Source organism: Symphodus melops, assembly GCF_947650265.1.
Source record: "Symphodus melops genome assembly, chromosome: 16".
Lineage (NCBI taxonomy): Eukaryota > Metazoa > Chordata > Actinopteri > Labriformes > Labridae > Symphodus > Symphodus melops.
Genome location: NC_136706.1, coordinates 24,414,317 through 24,431,816, shown reverse-complemented (window position 1 = coordinate 24,431,816; position 17,500 = coordinate 24,414,317). Strand labels below are relative to the sequence as shown.

Sequence of the window (17,500 nt, the reverse complement as noted above, 5' to 3'; positions counted from 1 at the left end):
GACTGACAGGTGTCAGAGGTGTTGTTGTTGACTGACAGGTGTCAGAGGTGTTGTTGACTGACTGACAGGTGTCAGAGGTGTTGTTGTTGACTGACAGGTGTCAGAGGTGTTGTTGTTGACTGACAGGTGTCAGAGGTGTTGTTGTTGACTGACAGGTGTCAGAGGTGTTGTTGTTGACTGACAGGTGTCAGAGGTGTTGTTGACTGACAGGTGTCAGAGGTGTTGTTGTTGACTGACAGGTGTCAGAGGTGTTGTTGTTGTTGACTGACAGGTGTCAGAGGTGTTGTTGTTGTTGACTGACAGGTGTCAGAGGTGTTGTTGTTGTTGACTGACAGGTGTCAGAGGTGTTGTTGTTGACTTACAGGTGTCAGAGGTGTTGTTGTTGACTGACAGGTGTCAGAGGTGTTGTTGACTGACAAACAGGTGTCAGAGGTGTTGTTGTTGACTGACAGGTGTCAGAGGTGTTGTTGTTGACAAACAGGTGTCAGAGGTGTTGTTGTTGACTGACAGGTGTCAGAGGTGTTGTTGACTGACTGACAGGTGTCAGAGGTGTTGTTGTTGACAGACAGGTGTCAGAGGTGTTGTTGTTGACAGACAGGTGTCAGAGGTGTTGTTGACTGACTGACAGGTGTCAGAGGTGTTGTTGTTGACTGACAGGTGTCAGAGGTGTTGTTGACTGACTGACAGGTGTCAGAGGTGTTGTTGACTGACAGGTGTCAGAGGTGTTGTTGTTGACTGACAGGTGTCAGAGGTGTTGTTGTTGACTGACAGGTGTCAGAGGTGTTGTTGTTGACTGACAGGTGTCAGAGGTGTTGTTGTTGACTGACAGGTGTCAGAGGTGTTGTTGTTGACTGACAGGTGTCAGAGGTGTTGTTGACTGACAGGTGTCAGAGGTGTTGTTGTTGACTGACAGGTGTCAGACGTGTTGTTGTTGACTGACAGGTGTCAGAGGTGTTGTTGTTGACTGACAGGTGTCAGAGGTGTTGTTGTTGACTGACAGGTGTCAGAGGTGTTGTTGACTGACAGGTGTCAGAGGTGTTGTTGTTGTTGACAGACAGGTGTCAGAGGTGTTGTTGTTGACTGACAGGTGTCAGAGGTGTTGTTGACTGACTGACAGGTGTCAGAGGTGTTGTTGACTGACTGACAGGTGTCAGAGGTGTTGTTGTTGACAGACAGGTGTCAGAGGTGTTGTTGACTGACTGACAGGTGTCAGAGGTGTTGTTGACTGACAGGTGTCAGAGGTGTTGTTGACTGACAGGTGTCAGAGGTGTTGTTGTTGACTGACAGGTGTCAGAGGTGTTGTTGACAGACAGGTGTCAGAGGTGTTGTTGACTGACAGGTGTCAGAGGTGTTGTTGTTGACTGACAGGTGTCAGAGGTGTTGTTGTTGACTGACAGGTGTCAGAGGTGTTGTTGTTGACTGACAGGTGTCAGAGGTGTTGTTGACTGACAGGTGTCAGAGGTGTTGTTGTTGACTGACAGGTGTCAGAGGTGTTGTTGACAGACAGGTGTCAGAGGTGTTGTTGACTGACAGGTGTCAGAGGTGTTGTTGTTGTTGACTGACAGGTGTCAGAGGTGTTGTTGACTGACAGGTGTCAGAGGTGTTGTTGTTGACTGACAGGTGTCAGAGGTGTTGTTGTTGACTGACAGGTGTCAGAGGTGTTGTTGTTGACAGACAGGTGTCAGAGGTGTTGTTGTTGACTGACAGGTGTCAGAGGTGTTGTTGTTGACTGACAGGTGTCAGAGGTGTTGTTGTTGACTGACAGGTGTCAGAGGTGTTGTTGTTGTTGACTGACAGGTGTCAGAGGTGTTGTTGTTGACTGACAGGTGTCAGAGGTGTTGTTGTTGACTGACAGGTGTCAGAGGTGTTGTTGTTGACAGACAGGTGTCAGAGGTGTTGTTGTTGACTGACAGGTGTCAGAGGTGTTGTTGTTGACAGACAGGTGTCAGAGGTGTTGTTGACTGACAGGTGTCAGAGGTGTTGTTGTTGACAGACAGGTGTCAGAGGTGTTGTTGTTGACTGACAGGTGTCAGAGGTGTTGTTGTTGACTGACAGGTGTCAGAGGTGTTGTTGTTGTTGACTGACAGGTGTCAGAGGTGTTGTTGTTGACTGACAGGTGTCAGAGGTGTTGTTGTTGACAGACAGGTGTCAGAGGTGTTGTTGACTGACAGGTGTCAGAGGTGTTGTTGTTGACTGACAGGTGTCAGAGGTGTTGTTGTTGACAGACAGGTGTCAGAGGTGTTGTTGTTGACTGACAGGTGTCAGAGGTGTTGTTGACTGACAGGTGTCAGAGGTGTTGTTGTTGACAGACAGGTGTCAGAGGTGTTGTTGTTGACAGACAGGTGTCAGAGGTGTTGTTGTTGACTGACAGGTGTCAGAGGTGTTGTTGTTGACTGACAGGTGTCAGAGGTGTTGTTGTTGACTGACAGGTGTCAGAGGTGTTGTTGTTGACAGACAGGTGTCAGAGGTGTTGCTCTGGTGGGATCGTTGATGTTTCCTCTGTAGTAAATAACCTCGTGTTTGAAAACAGAGCAGAGGAGTTGACAGGAAGTGGTCTGTAGGTTGCTGGTTGACTTTCTGCTTCATGGTTGCAGATTGAAAGAGAGGAAGACTCAGAGACGAATCAAGTTCAACAGGTTCAGTCAGAAACATGTCGGGAGATGTTTCTGTCATTATAGCTCTATAGACCTGTCAGGCGCAGGTACCCCCCCCCCCCCCCCCCCCCGCCCCCCCTGATCATAAATGACAGCGTAACTTCACCATGCAGTGTTTAAGAAGACTTGTCTGCACAGGAGCTGCAGCCTGCTGCGGATGGTTTCAGATTTACAGAACATCCTGTGAGTAAAAACTCCACCGAGAGAGCAGGACCTCCTCCTTCCTCTGTTGTCTCCTCCTTCTTCCTCCAGCCTGTACACCCCCATCCCTCCCTCCCCACCAGCTGAGAAGTAGAGCCATCAGCTGGAGAGCCTCCAGTTTCACAAGTCTTCTAAGGAGAGAGGAGTTCAGCCTGCTGCTGTGAGGAGATCAAGGAGGAATAACAGAGGAGCAGATGAGAAGGAGATGTTGTGTGTGTGGGGAGTCATCATGTTCCTCCTCCTGGTCGGGGGGGAGGCTCAGAGTGGAGACTCAGACTCAGGTGAGAACAAACTAAACTTCTGTTCATCAACAAACTGAGTCCGATTTATCGATAAACATGTTAATTAATAATCTTTGATTTACCATTAGCTTTTCTTCCTTTGTGTTTATTTGGTGTCACGTTTGGATTAAAACTGATTTTTAATGAAATGAAAAAAACTAAATTGTCCTTTTCTCTTTGTGTGTGTTCCTGACGTGTTGTATTTGGCGTGTGGTGTATACTGCAGCCAGTCAGCAGGGGGAGCTCTGTCCTTTATACGGTCTATGTTGTACATCCAGAGATCAGAACCTAAGTGCTCCAGGCCTGCAGGGGGCGCTCTGGGAACAGGAACTTAGATGAAAGTCCTTTAGTGAAAAAATGAATTTGGCGCCAAACAAAGCCACAAACTCCGGTGTTAAAAAAGGACAAAATGGCGGAAAAAAAAGCAGTCCTTTGTTAAAATGTCCAACTTTACAGCTGCAGTTCCTCCAGTGTCCACTAGAGTCTGTCTCCTGCAGTGAGTCAGTCTCCATAGAGCTCTATGTTAAAATGTCCAACTTTACAGCTGCAGTTCCTCCAGTGTCCACTAGAGTCTGTCTCCTGCAGTGAGTCAGTCTCCATAGAGCTCTATGTTAAAATGTTTAACTTTACAGCTGCAGTTCCTCCAGTGTCCACTAGAGTCTGTCTCCTGCAGTGAGTCAGTCTCCATAGAGCTCTATGTTAAAATGTCCAACTTTACAGCTGCAGTTCCTCCAGTGTCCACTAGAGTCTGTCTCCTGCAGTGAGTCAGCCTCCATAGAGCTCTATGTTAAACTGTCCAACTTTACAGCTGCAGTTCCTCCAGTGTCCACTAGAGTCTGTCTCCTGCAGTGAGTCAGTCTCCATAGAGCTCTATGTTAAAATGTCCAACTTTACAGCTGCAGTTCCTCCAGTGTCCACTAGAGTCTGTCTCCTGCAGTGAGTCAGCCTCCATAGAGCTCTATGTTAAAATGTCCAACTTTACAGCTGCAGTTCCTCCAGTGTCCACTAGAGTCTGTCTCCTGCAGTGAGTCAGTCTCCATAGAGCTCTATGTTAAACTGTCCAACCTTACAGCAGAAATGAACAGGTGTACAGCCTGGATAAAAGACGTTTGCATCTGAATAGTTGATCTTGTTATCGGCATACATAGCACAGGTGTTATTGCTGTTGTTCTGCTGTCGTTGTCGTGTTGTTGTCGTCAGGTGGTTGTTGTTGTGTTGCGAGGTGTGTAGAGGAGATGAGCAGAAGATTTTAAGCGTCACACACATTTGAATCCATCAGGATAAAGAAGAAGAACTCAAACTCTAGAACAAGTCAGAATAACTTCTTTCCTCATCACGTTTGTGTTTCAGAGCCAGGACTCAGCTGCTTTTCTCACGTCATGATGGACAGCTGCAGTCTGACCTGTCGACTGGAGGGAGGGGGGGGCGACAGAGAGGATGATGAAGATGAAGAGACGGACAGCATCCAGAGGATAATGATTTGGTAATTTCTTTTTAAATGTTCAGGTGAACATCAGCGATATCCAGAGAGCAGGATGTGTTCATGATTGTGTTTGTGTACAGCTTCACAGACTGGAGCCGAAAGCCAGAGCAGTGCATTCAGGGACTTGGGGACACGGTGAGCTCCAAAGAGTTGAGTCCTCTGGGTGACTATAACGTGACCATCTACATGAAGAGAGGGCGGCAGATTAAAACCACCGTGGAACTGAAGAAGATCGGTACACAGCAGATCTGAGCCTCGCTCAACCTCTCACACTGTTTTAACAAACCTTTGAACCATCTGAGCTCAGGTTTGAAGACAGGAAACTACAGTGGTCCAACTTTACAGCTGCAGTTCCTCCAGTGTCCACTAGAGTCTGTCTCCTGCAGTGAGTCAGTCTCCATAGAGCTCTATGTTAAAATGTCCAACTTTACAGCTGTACTTCCTCCAGTGTCCACTAGAGTCTGTCTCCTGCAGTGAGTCAGTCTCCATAGAGCTCTATGTTAAAATGTCCAACTTTACAGCTGCAGTTCCCCCAGTGTCCACTAGAGTCTGTCTCCTGCAGTGAGTCAGTCTCCATAGAGCTCTATGTTAAAATGTCCAACTTTACAGCTGCAGTTCCTCCAGTGTCCACTAGAGTCTGTCTCCTGCAGTGAGTCAGTCTCCATAGAGCTCTATGTTAAAATGTCCAACTTTACAGCTGCAGTTCCTCCAGTGTCCACTAGAGTCTGTCTCCTGCAGTGAGTCAGTCTCCATAGAGCTCTATGTTAAAATGTCTTTACAGTAGAAGTAAACTTGTTTACAGCCTCGTAGCCTGTTTAGGTTAGATTAGTGAAAATCTTTATTGGGACTCACTGCACGTGTATTTTTTTAAATAATTGCTTTGTTTTGATTTTATGGAGGATTGGTTAATCATAATAAGGGGCGTGGTCTATTTCATTAGTCTTCCACATCACCAAAGTCTTCCCGTCCACTCACCGTGTCCTCTGCATCTTTCTGTCCCTGCAGTGAAACCAAGGAGCCCTCAGGTGTTCCAAGTGACCTTTGACCTCGACTCTTACCAGGCAGTGTTCCACATTGAGACCCCGTACCGCCAAGAGTACCTGAAAGTAGAGAACCAGATGTTCCAGCTGCAGATCTGGAGCGCAGGCGGCTCCATGGTAACACCTCCTCTCCTTCATCTGAACGTCTCTGTCTTTATGGAAGATGACCGAGGTCACGTCTCCTGTTCTCCCTCAGACTCAGAACGTGTCGTCGTCAGACACTCTGAAGATCGACATGCAGCACCTGACCACGAGCACACAGTACCACGTCCGAGTGCGAGCCATCCCCCTCGGACACCTGCGGGGCACGTGGAGCGAGTGGAGCGACTCGTTCCCTTTCTTTACTCCTGACGGTGAGAACGAGTCAGATCTTCAGTCCAATAACCCAATAAAGAGAGAAGGAGCCCCTAACCCTCAAACGTTGTTGATGTGCTGACCAACGAATCAATGCAAACGTTTCTGTACAACATGAGAAAGTTATTTTGACCTCCGAGCCAAAGAAAGGAGCAGAGCTCGTATTCACTCACATTCACAGAGGAAGAGACTTCTGTCTTAGAGAGGAGGCGGGGCGATACCTTCGCTAGGTGTGACTCGTTTTTTCAGAAGCTCTGATTGGTTAATCTAAAACATGTCAAACACAGAAACAAATAAACACAGAATCGAGTCAGACATTGAGCTGCTCCAAACATCAGCAGGAGTCTTAATCTGTGATTGTCTGAACCTGTGGAGGTGACCCCATGAAGACATGTCTCAGTGTGACCACAGTCAGAGACGGACTGAGACGTGTGCACAGATCCTGTGTGTGCAGGAGTCTTTGTTTTTTCAGGCTCTACGGCCCTGCAGGTCACACGGTGACATCAGCTGTTAGATAGAGGGACAGCTGGGACCTGTGTTTGTCTGTAGTGACTTCAGAGGGCTGATCTGTGGATTTGAACTCTCCTCTTTTCTTGTTCTAGAACAAAGAGAAGACAAACAGACGAATGTGTTGACGCTCAGGCTGACGGTGTGCCTCGTCATGCTGCTGCTCGTCACTTCCTGTGTTGTTTTCTTCTGGAAAAACAAGTGAGACGCCTCTGCTGTGTGAGATCATCAACTCGTTTGTGACGTGAGTTAATATTCTGCTTCCATCTGCAGGATCTCGTCCTACATGTGGCCGAGCATCCCCCGCCCCAAACACACTCTGGTACAGATCTGCAGGCCCAATAAGGTGAGACAGTCACATCCGCTCTCAGTTTCATTGTGTCTTCATTAGTTCCTGATTATAACCCCGCTCCCTCACTGCTCTGACAATGTTGTTCTGGTAAAATGTGTGAACATCTTGACCACACTCAGAGATCCTGAAGACGGCTAGCAATAGCTGCAGGGCTAACAATGCTAACGTGCAGAGGTTCCTTTTCTTATTTGTTAGATCAAGTTTTCAGCTGGATTCTCCCCCGTCCAGATGTTTGAATGTTTCTAAGATGATCCTGTCACATCCAGTCTTCTAAGAATGATGTGCTTAAGTGAAACATCCTGCAGTACCTGGAGTGTCCACTAGAGGCTGGCTGCAGTACCTGGAGTGTCCACTAGAGGCTGGCTGCAGGACCTGAAGTATCCACTAGAGGCTGGCTGCAGTACCTGGAGTGTCCACTAGAGGCTGGCTGCAGGACCTGAAGTATCCACTAGAGGCTGGCTGCAGTACCTGGAGTGTCCACTAGAGGCTGGCTGCAGTTCCTGGAGTGTCCACTAGAGGCTGGCTGCAGGACCTGAAGTATCCACTAGAGGCTGGCTGCAGTACCTGGAGTGTCCACTAGAGGCTGGCTGCAGGACCTGAAGTATCCACTAGAGGCTGGCTGCAGTACCTGGAGTGTCCACTAGAGGCTGGCTGCAGTTCCTGGAGTGTCCACTAGAGGCTGGCTGCAGTTCCTGGAGTGTCCACTAGAGGCTGACTGCAGTTCCTGGAGTGTCCACTAGAGGCTGGCTGCAGTACCTGGAGTGTCCACTAGAGGCTGACTGCAGTACCTGGAGTGTCCACTAGAGGCTGACTGCAGTACCTGGAGTGTCCACTAGAGGCTGGCTGCAGTTCCTGGAGTGTCCACTAGAGGCTGACTGCAGTTCCTGGAGTGTCCACTAGAGGCTGGCTGCAGTACCTGGAGTGTCCACTAGAGGCTGACTGCAGTTCCTGGAGTGTCCACTAGAGGCTGGCTGCAGTACCTGGAGTGTCCACTAGAGGCTGACTGCAGTACCTGGAGTGTCCACTAGAGGCTGACTGCAGTACCTGGAGTGTCCACTAGAGGCTGGCTGCAGCAGCACAGGAAGTCACATACACACCCATTCAAACAGCCTGTTTTTACAGCAGACATGAACATGTTTACAGCCTGCTTCAAAAAACCAAATAGGTGTGATTAGCTCATGTCTCCATCCACACACACTGTACGGGGGGAATGTTTTGATGACTCAGCAGTTCTGATTGGATGAAGGATCAGAGTTATTCACAATAAGGCGTGTAGCTGAGCTGATTGACAGGTGGGCGCCGTGTAACGGTTTGTCAGGAGGTTTAAAACCCGCCTCAGCTCTCAGCCTGTCGTTAGCTTGACTCAAAGTTAGCCTGAGACAGCATTTCCAGCACGGAGACCGCCATCCATGGGACTCCAGCGCCCCCTGCAGGGACACACGGGGGACTCCAGCGCCCCATGCAGGGACACACGGGGGACTCCAGCGCCCCCTGCAGGGACACACGGGGGACGCAACTCCATATTTACAATCTTTGGGGACCCCGATGACAAACGAGCACGCTCACTCTGGGTTGTGACATGATCAAAACACTAATGGCTAAAAGCTCGCCATCTCCTCTGCTGCCTCGTGTGATGGTGCGAGCTCAGAGGACTTAAACGTGTGTCAGGGTGGATCAGCTGTCAGAGACGCTCCTCGTGGCGAGGTTTAGCTTTTACTGCTTTGGATTTCAGGAGTTATTCCTTTTGGAAGCTGTAGCTAGCGTTCTCTTGGTGGTTCTGATGGACACAAACATATTGTGTCGAGTCGACTTCCTGTTTGATAATGATCCGACATCTCTTTGCTGCAGGGCCTCCTGCTGAACTTCAAACCTGAAGAGTTCAGCGCTCTCAAAGTGTCTCCTGTGGTGAAATCAGAGGAGCAGCCGTGTGAGCACGCCGACCCTCCGACTCCTCCTGCGGCTGACAGCGGCTCACAGTCGACTCCGCCCTGCTCCACCCAGACCTCCGAGTGCTCCACCACCATCACCAGCATCAGCATCGAGGAGCTGTCCACCCTGCTGAGCAGGAGCTCCTCGGACGAGGACGATGGCGTCCAGAGTGGCGGTGCATCCTCCATCAACTTCCTCCAGGATGAACAGAGACCTTACACACCGCCACCCGAGCACAGCGAGGGAGTGAGCGAGGGGGAGGAGTCAAGAGGGAGTCAGCAGGAGGAGGCCTACGTCACCATGTCCAGCTTCTATCAGATCAAATAAACCAGGAGGAAGAGGGGCGTGAAAGACGGGTGATTGAAATTATTTCCTCCGTTACCATGGTTACCATGCTGTCAATCATCTCTGATCTGCTGCTTTGCATTGTGGGAGATCCTCCTGGATCAGCAGGTCATCTTTGTATTAAGGATCTGTTCAGCTCTTTGGACCAATGAGAACAGACGTCTGCTCCTCTTCAGAGCGGCGAGGACAAAACAAACAAAAACAACAAACGCCTCAAAGTCTCGCGGCTGGCCAGGTCCTTTCAATCTGCACGCCTCCTCATTCAGGACGCTCAGCGCCGTGACATCACTCTCAGGTGAGCTGCAGCGGCCTGAGCCGACAAACACAACGCTGCTTCTGAAGATATATAACACAACATGCACCTCGAGACTGAAACGGTCTCAATGAACTTTAAACTCAGAAACTTTAAATTCTGACTGCTGCACGGCACGGAGTAAAGCGCCACTTGTTACCTTTCAGAATAAAGGCGAAAGAGTTATGTAAAAGTTCTGTTTTTCTCAAATATTACAACTTTATTTTGTAGGACTCTTCAGGTGATATCTCAGCTTTGATCTGAGGAATATTCTTGTTTGTAATGTGGCTCTGATCCCACAACACACAACATTATGAATGTACACATCTTTTTACTTTAACAGACTGTTGTCTTTGCATATCAATAAAAACACGTTATAAGTCATACTGCCCCCTTGTGGTCACCTTCAGAACTACACTTTTAAATAAAATATGTTCAACAACATTCAAATCACAAATGTTTCAAAACTCTTTGAAAACATTTTAAAACGACGAGACGCATCAAGCACAACAACGTAGATTATAAAATCACTCTCATTATTACAGGACAGGTGGGACAGGTGGGAGGGGTTGGACAGGTGGGACAGGTGGGAGGGGTTGGACAGGTGGGACAGGTGGGAGGGGTTGGACAGGTGGGAGGGGTTGGACAGGTGGGACAGGTGGGACAGGAGGGAGGGGTTGGACAGGTGGGACAGGTGGGAGGGGTTGGACAGGTGGGAGGGGTTGGACAGGTGGGACAGGTGGGAGGGGTTGGACAGGTGGGACAGGTGGGAGGGGTTGGACAGGTGGGACAGGTGGGAGGGGATGGACAGGTTGGACAGGTGGGACAGGTGGGAGGGGTTGGACAGGTGGGACAGGTGGGACAGGTGGGAGGGGTTGGACAGGTCTAATCAGACTCAAAGCTTCCAGGCGTTTCTCATCATGAGGATAAAGTAGACGTCGCTGTCGATGGAGGCGCTGACTCCACAGTAATAGTTGATGAACTCGTCTTTGGTCACCTGTCGGTCACAATGAAGAATTTAACGTCAAAACAGAATCACAACGTTAAACTTCACAGTAAAAGCATGAGAGTTAAACTACAAAGTAAAAGCATGAGAGTTAAACTACAAAGTAAAAGCATAAGAGTTATACTTCAAAGTAAAAGCACGAGAGTTAAACTACAAAGTAAAAACACAAGAGTTAAACTACAAAGTAAAAGCATGACAGTTAAACTTCAAAGTAAAAGCACGAGAGTTAAACTACAAAGTAAAAACATGACAGTTAAACTACAAAGTAAAAGCATGATAGTTAAACTACAAAGTAAAAACATGACAGTTAAACTACAAAGTAAAAGCATGATAGTTAAACTTCAAAGTAAAAGCACGAGAGTTAAACTACAAAGTAAAAGCATGACAGTTAAACTACAAAGTAAAAGCATGACAGTTAAACTTCAAAGTAAAAGCATGAGAGTTAAACTACAAAGTAAAAGCACGAGAGTTAAACTACAAAGTAAAAGCATAAGAGCTAAACTTCAAAGTAAAAGCACAAGAGTTAAACTACAAAGTAAAAGCACGAGAGTTAAACTACAAAGTAAAAGCATAAGAGTTATACTTCAAAGTAAAAGCACGAGAGTTAAACTACAAAGTAAAAACACAAGAGTTAAACTACAAAGTAAAAGCATGACAGTTAAACTTCAAAGTAAAAGCACAAGAGTTAAACTACAAAGTAAAAGCATAAGAGCTAAACCTCAAAGTAAAAGCACGAGAGTTAAACTACAAAGTAAAAGCACGAGAGTTAAACTACAAAGTAAAAGCATGACAGTTAAACTTCAAAGTAAAAGCATAAGAGCTAAACTTCAAAAAGTAAAAGAGTTAAACTACAAAGTAAAAGCATGACAGTTAAATTACAAAGTAAAAGCATAAGAGTTATACTTCAAAGTAAAAGCACAAGAGTTAAACTACAAAGTAAAAACACAAGAGTTAAATTTCAAAGTAAAAGCATGAGAGTTAAACTACAAAGCGAAAGCATGACAGTTAAACTTCACAGTAAAAGCATGAGAGTTAAACTTCAGTGATTGTACCCGAGTTTCTAATAAGCTCCAGCAGCAGAAAGCTGCTCAAACTAGGATCAATGTTGGAGATGAAACATGGAGAGAGGTTAGAACGCAGAAAGCTTTACAGACCCATGCAGAGCTGGCTAAACACTGAAGCTACAGTGTCCACCACATGCAGAGCTGGCTAAACACTGAAGCTACAGTGTCCACCACATGCAGAGCTGGCTAAACACTGAAGCTACAGTGTCCACCACATGCAGAGCTGGCTAAACACTGAAGCTACAGTGTCCACCACATGCAGAGCTGGCTAAACACTGAAGCTACAGTGTCCACCACATGCAGAGCTGTGTGAGAGGAGGGGGGGAGACAGCTCTCTGTGATGATTAGTTTAGACTGCAGTACCTGTTTTAAACTCTAGGGGGCAGCTCTCTGTGATGATTAGAGTTTAGACTGCAGTACTCATTTTAAACACTAGGGGGCAGCTCTCTGTGATGATTAGAGTTTAGACTGCAGTACTCATTTTAAACACTAGGGGGCAGCTCTCTGTGATGATTAGAGTTTAGACTGCAGTACTCATTTTAAACACTAGGGGGCAGCTCTCTGTGATGATTAGAGTTTAGACTGCAGTACTCATGTTAAACACTAGGGGGCAGCTCTCTGTGATGATTAGAGTTTAGACTGCAGTACTCATTTTAAACACTAGGGGCAGCTCTCTGTGATGATTAGAGTTTAGACTGCAGTACACATTTTAAACACTAGGGGGCGTTTTATGTGCAAACGTTCCCATAAATGTTCAGCAAAGAAAACAAAGAAAACAGAGAGAAAGTGAAACCCTCCCACCACCACCACCACCGCTTGTTTGTACCAGAACGCTGCTCGCTCAGAGTTTCCAGGCGCTCCTCATCATCACAATAAAGTAGACGTCCGTGTCGATGGACGCGCTCACACCAGAATAGTAATTCATGAACTCCTCCTGAGTCACCTTCAGACAGGAACACCAGCGTTAACATCAGTACATCGGATTTACTCCTTTGACGGCGGAGACAGTCTGGCAAGATAATGAAGACTGAATATGAAAGCTCTACGACACGCTCGCGCTGCCGATCACTCGACTGTTATGGAAGAAAATAAAAACGATCCTTTCCAGCTCTGCAGCCCGGCTGACACAGAGTCATGGACTCCTTTAGACTCCTCCAGTCATGATTCCAGGATGATGATGATCATGATTCTTTCCTCAATGATAACTTTCTCACTGAGATTTAAAGTTTCATAGAAAGCACAAACATGTCGCTTCAGACACAGCTCTCACCGCTCTTCTGCTGAGGAGCAGCAAAGAAGAAGAGGGCGTGGCTTCATGATCCTCAGGGCACGTCAGGATGTAGGAGAGTTATGGCTCGCTTCATCAGCACGCCACACCTTTCTGCTGTTGTTTGAAACTCGCCCGCTACGCCCAACAAACTCTCTCTCCTGCGTCCTGGTGTGCCTGTAAACTGGAGCTCAGGAGAGCGAGACACTGGTTCTTTAGGATCTGATCTTCCCTCCATCAACTTCTGCATTCATACCACCAGTACCAAGTACCCCAACTCAAAACCCTGGATCACCCCCGACATCAAGAAGAGCCTCAGAGAAAAGCACAGAGCCTTCAGGCTCAAAGACACAACTGGTCTCAGATCAGCAAACAGAAACATTAAAAATAAAATCTTCTTTGTGCTATATGGCAGCACGCGCCCCATATAGCGAGGCTTTGCTCCTCGCGCGGGCGGCCCGGTTCCCGTCCGGCCTGTGGCCCATTTCCCGCATGTCTCTCCCTGTTTCCGACTCTATCCACTGAGTCACTATCAATAAAGGCCAAAAATAAACCTTTAAAAAATAAATAAATAAAATCTTCATGGCTAAAATCCATTTCAAAAACAAACTCGAGCATAAGTTCAGCAACATGAATCCAAGAGAAGCCTTTCAAATGGTAAAATCCCTCACCGGATACGAACCCACCCACAACAAAACAAAATCTCACGCCCCCCCACAGTGTGGTGTGGTGGTGTCACCCCCCCCCCCCCCCTGAACTGAACTCCTTTTTCAACCGCTTCGACACACAGGACTTCTCCAAAGAGTGCAGGGAAGCTCTCAAGGCTCTCCCCCCAGTACATCCCGATGAGCCTGCCCCCTTCACAGTCGAGGAAGTGCGCCACCAGCTCAGCCGGTGTAACCCATCCAAGGCCCCAGGACCCGACGGCATCCCAGCAAGGGTGCTGAAGACCTGTGCCAGAGAACTGGCTCCTATTGCCCACTCCCTCTTCTGTGAGTCATATCTGACTGCTACTATACCCCTCCTCTGGAAAAGCACAACAATTATCCTGGTACCCAAGAAACCACGACCCTCCGACCTCAATCACTACCGCCCCATTGCCCTCACACCCATACTAATGAAATGCCTGGAAAAACTGCTGCTGAAGGTCATCCTCCCTTTGGTGAAACCTCATCTGGACCCTCTCCAATTCGCCTACAGGGGAAAAAGGGGCACAGAGGACGCTGTGGCCTGCCTGCTACATCTTGTCCTCCAGCACCTAGATTCCCGAGGCACCTTCGCGAGGATCCTCTTCGTGGACTTGTATTGGCTTCTCTCCATTGGCTCCCTATAAAATCTAGAATAGAATTTAAAATCCTTCTGCTCACCTACAAAGCTCTAAACGGTCAGGCACCATCCTATCTTAAAGAGTTAATTGTACCGTACTATCCATCAAGAACATGACGTTCCCAGAATGCAGGCCTGCTCGTGGTGCCTATAGTCTCTAAAAGTACTATGGGAGGTAGAGCCTTTAGTTATCAGGCTCCTTTGGAATCGTCTACCAGTCGGGGTCCGGGAGGCAGACACACTAGGTACTTTTAAGAATAGACTTCAAACTTTTCTTTGTGATAAATCTTATAGTTAGGGCTGGCTTAGGACCAGCTCATAGTTCTGCTGCTATAGGCCTAGACTACCGGGGGAACTGGCACCAGGATCTCTGATCTCTCTCTCTCTCTCTCTCTCCCAGCTTTCTCACCTTATAGTAATAAGATATGTCTATAGTGACAAGCAGTAGCTTGTCACTATCTTTGTATTCTAACCTCTCCTTTTGAGCTCTCTTAGGTTCCTTGAGCTCTCTTAGGTTCCTTGGGACTGTTGGTGAGGATGGCCTGCCCAAACAACCCCCCCCCTCCCCCTGGGGATGGCCTGCCCAGACCCCCCCCCCCAAACCTGTCCCATCCTATTCTTCTTTCTGCATCTTGTCCCATGTTAAAGTCCAGCTCAGTTTAGCAGATGGCTGTTCATCATGATCCGGGTCTGCTGAAGATTTCTGCCTGTTAAAAGGAAGTTTGTTCTTCTATGACGGATTAAGCTGGGCTCTTGTAATATATCCATCAGTAAGGTCCTTTACCTGCTTTATGTAAACATAACAATGAGCATGGTCTTGTTACCTGCCCTTTTGTTAATGTTAACAGACAAACAGTAAGGTCCTTTACCTGCTTTTGTAAAGTGTCTTGAGATAACGCCTGTTATGAATTGACGCTATATAAATAAAGATTGATTGATTGATTGATTGACTTCAGCTCCGCGTTCAATACCATCCAAAGGCACCTGCTCATCCAGAAGCTCCACAAACTCAACACTCCTCCCATTCTGATCCACCTCCTGCACAACTTCCTCAGCGACAGACGGCAAGCTGTCCGGGTAGGCACATCTACATCACCCCCACTCATCACCAACACCGGCACCCCCCAGGGCTGTGTGCTAAGCCCCTTCCCCTAAGCACTGGCCCCTCTCCCACCACCACCTACCTCAAGTACTCTGACGACACTGCCATCCTCGCCCTCTTATCAGACAGTAACTCCACCACAGACTACCACAACACTGTCACTCACTTCTCACCCTGGTGTCAGCTTAACTTCCTCCATCTCAACGTAAACAAAACACAAGAAATAATAATAGGCACCCCATCACCCCAGCCCCCCACCCTCATCACCTCAGCCCCCCACCCTCATCACCCCAGCCCCCCACCCCCATCACCCCATCACCCCACCCTCATCACCCCATCACCCCACCCCATCACCCCAGCCCCCCACCCTCATCACCTCAGCCCCCCACCCCCATCACCCCAGCCCCCCACCCTCATCACCCCATCACCCCACCCTCATCACCTCAGCCCCCCACCCCCATCACCCCCGCCCCCCACCCTCATCACCCCCGCCCCCCACCCCCATCACCTCAGCCCCCCACCCTCATCACCCCATCACCTCAGCCCCCCACCCTCATCAACAACGACACAGTTGAAACTGTTGACAGCTTCAGATACCTCGGACTCACACTAGACAACAATCTCACCTTCGACCAGCCGACAACGGACATTCAGAAAAGACTGCACGCCATCCGGAAACTCAAAGGACTCTATGTCGCCCCCCCCCCCCCCCCCCCCCATCTCCTCCTCCTGTTGTATCAAAGCATCGTCCATCCTGCTCTACTGTTCCTCCTGCTTCTTCAACCTGCTCACTGTCAAACACCAAACTCACCCGGGTCACAAACACTGCAGCCAAACTCCCCGCTCCCACCCTGTCAGAACTCAAAGGCCATCACACAACAGCACTGGATACCATCAACCAATCAGCTGCCACCATCATGTCCTCTGGACGCAGGGACAGGTCCCTGCTGTGCAGGAGGGCCAGAAGCCTGGTGCCTGCAGTCATCTCAGCCCTCAATAAAAATCCACCTCAGTCCAGATCCCCGGTCCCCCCATAACCATACGCACTGTATGTCCTGTTGTCCCCCATGTATGTCCTGTTGTCCCACATGTATGTCCTGTTGTCCCCCCATAACCATACACACTGTATGTCCTGTTGTCCCACATGTATGTCCTGTTGTCCCACATGTATGTCCTGTTGTCCCACATGTATGTCCTGTTGTCCCACATGTATGTCCTGTTGCCCCACATGTATGTCCTGTTGTCCCACATGTATGTCCTGTTGTCCCACATGTATGTCCTGTTGTCCCACATGTATGTCCTGTTGCCCCACATGTATGTCCTGTTGTCCCACATGTATGTCCTGTTGTCCCACATGTATGTCCTGTTGTCCCACATGTATGTCCTGTTGCCCCACATGTATGTCCTGTTGTCCCACATGTATGTCCTGTTGTCCCACATGTATGTCCTGTTGCCCCACATGTATGTCCTGTTGTCCCACATGTATGTCCTGTTGTCCCACATGTATGTCCCTGTGTTCACCCTCTGTCGGCGTGCTGCCCATAAAACTGTAAACTGGTGGAAAAGAATGTCCCCTCGGGGACAATAAAAAGTCAAAGTCAAAGTCAGAGCGCACAGTGGCAGCTGGCCGCGTGCTGTGGACGGTGAGTGGACTCGACCGCTGCTCAGCGTCCTCCGTTAAAGGCCACTGACGCACCAGGACTCAGGATGTTCAGTATTCACACGCCTCCTCACAGTAGGAATGTGAACTTTACCCCCGAACTTTGAACATGTTAGAAGCCCGTCATGGCCGTTGAGTCTCCGACAGTAACGGTCCAATCAACACGCTCGTTTGATGTTCGGAAACCTCATGGCGTCTGTTACCTTTCCGTCTTTGTCGTACGGACAGTCGAAGCTGTCCAAGAACTTCCTGAACACCTGATCCTCGGTCCACTCCCCGTTCTGATACTTGGGGTGGTACTTGGCGTTATAAATCCCCCTCAGGTCTTCGATGGTGATCACGCCGTCTCCCGTCTTATCCAGCTTCCGAAACGCCTGCATGACCACTTCCTTCCTGGCCTTGGACATCTGCGGCTGCAACAACACAAAGACTTCATGAATCCAGCATAAAACCTCGTTTCCCCTCCTGGCTGCATGGCGAGCAGACGGCAGTTTTACCCTCAGGGTGACGAGGAACTCGTCAAAGTCGATGCTCCCGTTCCCGTCACGATCGAAGCGCTGAAAGATGTCCGCAGCTTCCTGTTTCTCCATCAGGATCCCGTAATCGTTTAAACCCTTCAGAAACTCCTTCAAGTCGA

General features: G+C 48.5%; 2 protein-coding genes across 2 annotated transcripts in view; one reads left to right on the top strand and one right to left on the bottom strand.

The window, feature by feature from the left end:
* The first annotated feature begins 2,973 nt into the window (after window positions 1-2,973).
* Window positions 2,974-9,193, top strand: LOC306836871 (interleukin-7 receptor subunit alpha-like). The gene is made up of 8 exons (XM_079364212.1): window positions 2,974-3,136; window positions 4,487-4,619; window positions 4,700-4,854; window positions 5,625-5,776; window positions 5,856-6,012; window positions 6,616-6,721; window positions 6,794-6,866; window positions 8,721-9,193. The coding sequence occupies exons 1-8, from the start codon at window positions 3,061-3,063 to the stop codon at window positions 9,126-9,128; spliced, it is 1,260 nt and encodes a 419-aa protein (XP_079220338.1). The 5' UTR covers window positions 2,974-3,060; the 3' UTR covers window positions 9,129-9,193.
* A 713-nt stretch (window positions 9,194-9,906) lies between these two features.
* capslb (calcyphosine-like b) overlaps window positions 9,907-17,500 on the bottom strand; it is a 12,169-nt gene continuing 4,575 nt past the window's right edge. The window contains exons 3-5 of the mRNA XM_079364408.1: window positions 17,361-17,500; window positions 17,067-17,276; window positions 9,907-10,435 (exon numbers count right to left, since the gene is read on the bottom strand). The exon at window positions 17,361-17,500 is cut by the window's right edge and continues 38 nt beyond it. Of these exons, the coding sequence (XP_079220534.1) occupies window positions 10,334-10,435; window positions 17,067-17,276; window positions 17,361-17,500 (452 nt within the window). The 3' untranslated portion in view covers window positions 9,907-10,333. The remainder of the gene's footprint in view (window positions 10,436-17,066; window positions 17,277-17,360) is intronic.

Coding starts and splice junctions, on each gene's coding strand:
- LOC306836871 (XM_079364212.1), top strand. CDS start 3,061: ATGTTGTGTGTGTGGGGAGTCATCATGTTCCTCCTCCTGGTCGGGGGG. Junction 6,722..6,793: donor GTTTTCTTCTGGAAAAACAA/GTGAGACGCCTC, acceptor TTCCATCTGCAG/GATCTCGTCCTACATGTGGC. Junction 6,867..8,720: donor AGATCTGCAGGCCCAATAAG/GTGAGACAGTCA, acceptor TCTTTGCTGCAG/GGCCTCCTGCTGAACTTCAA.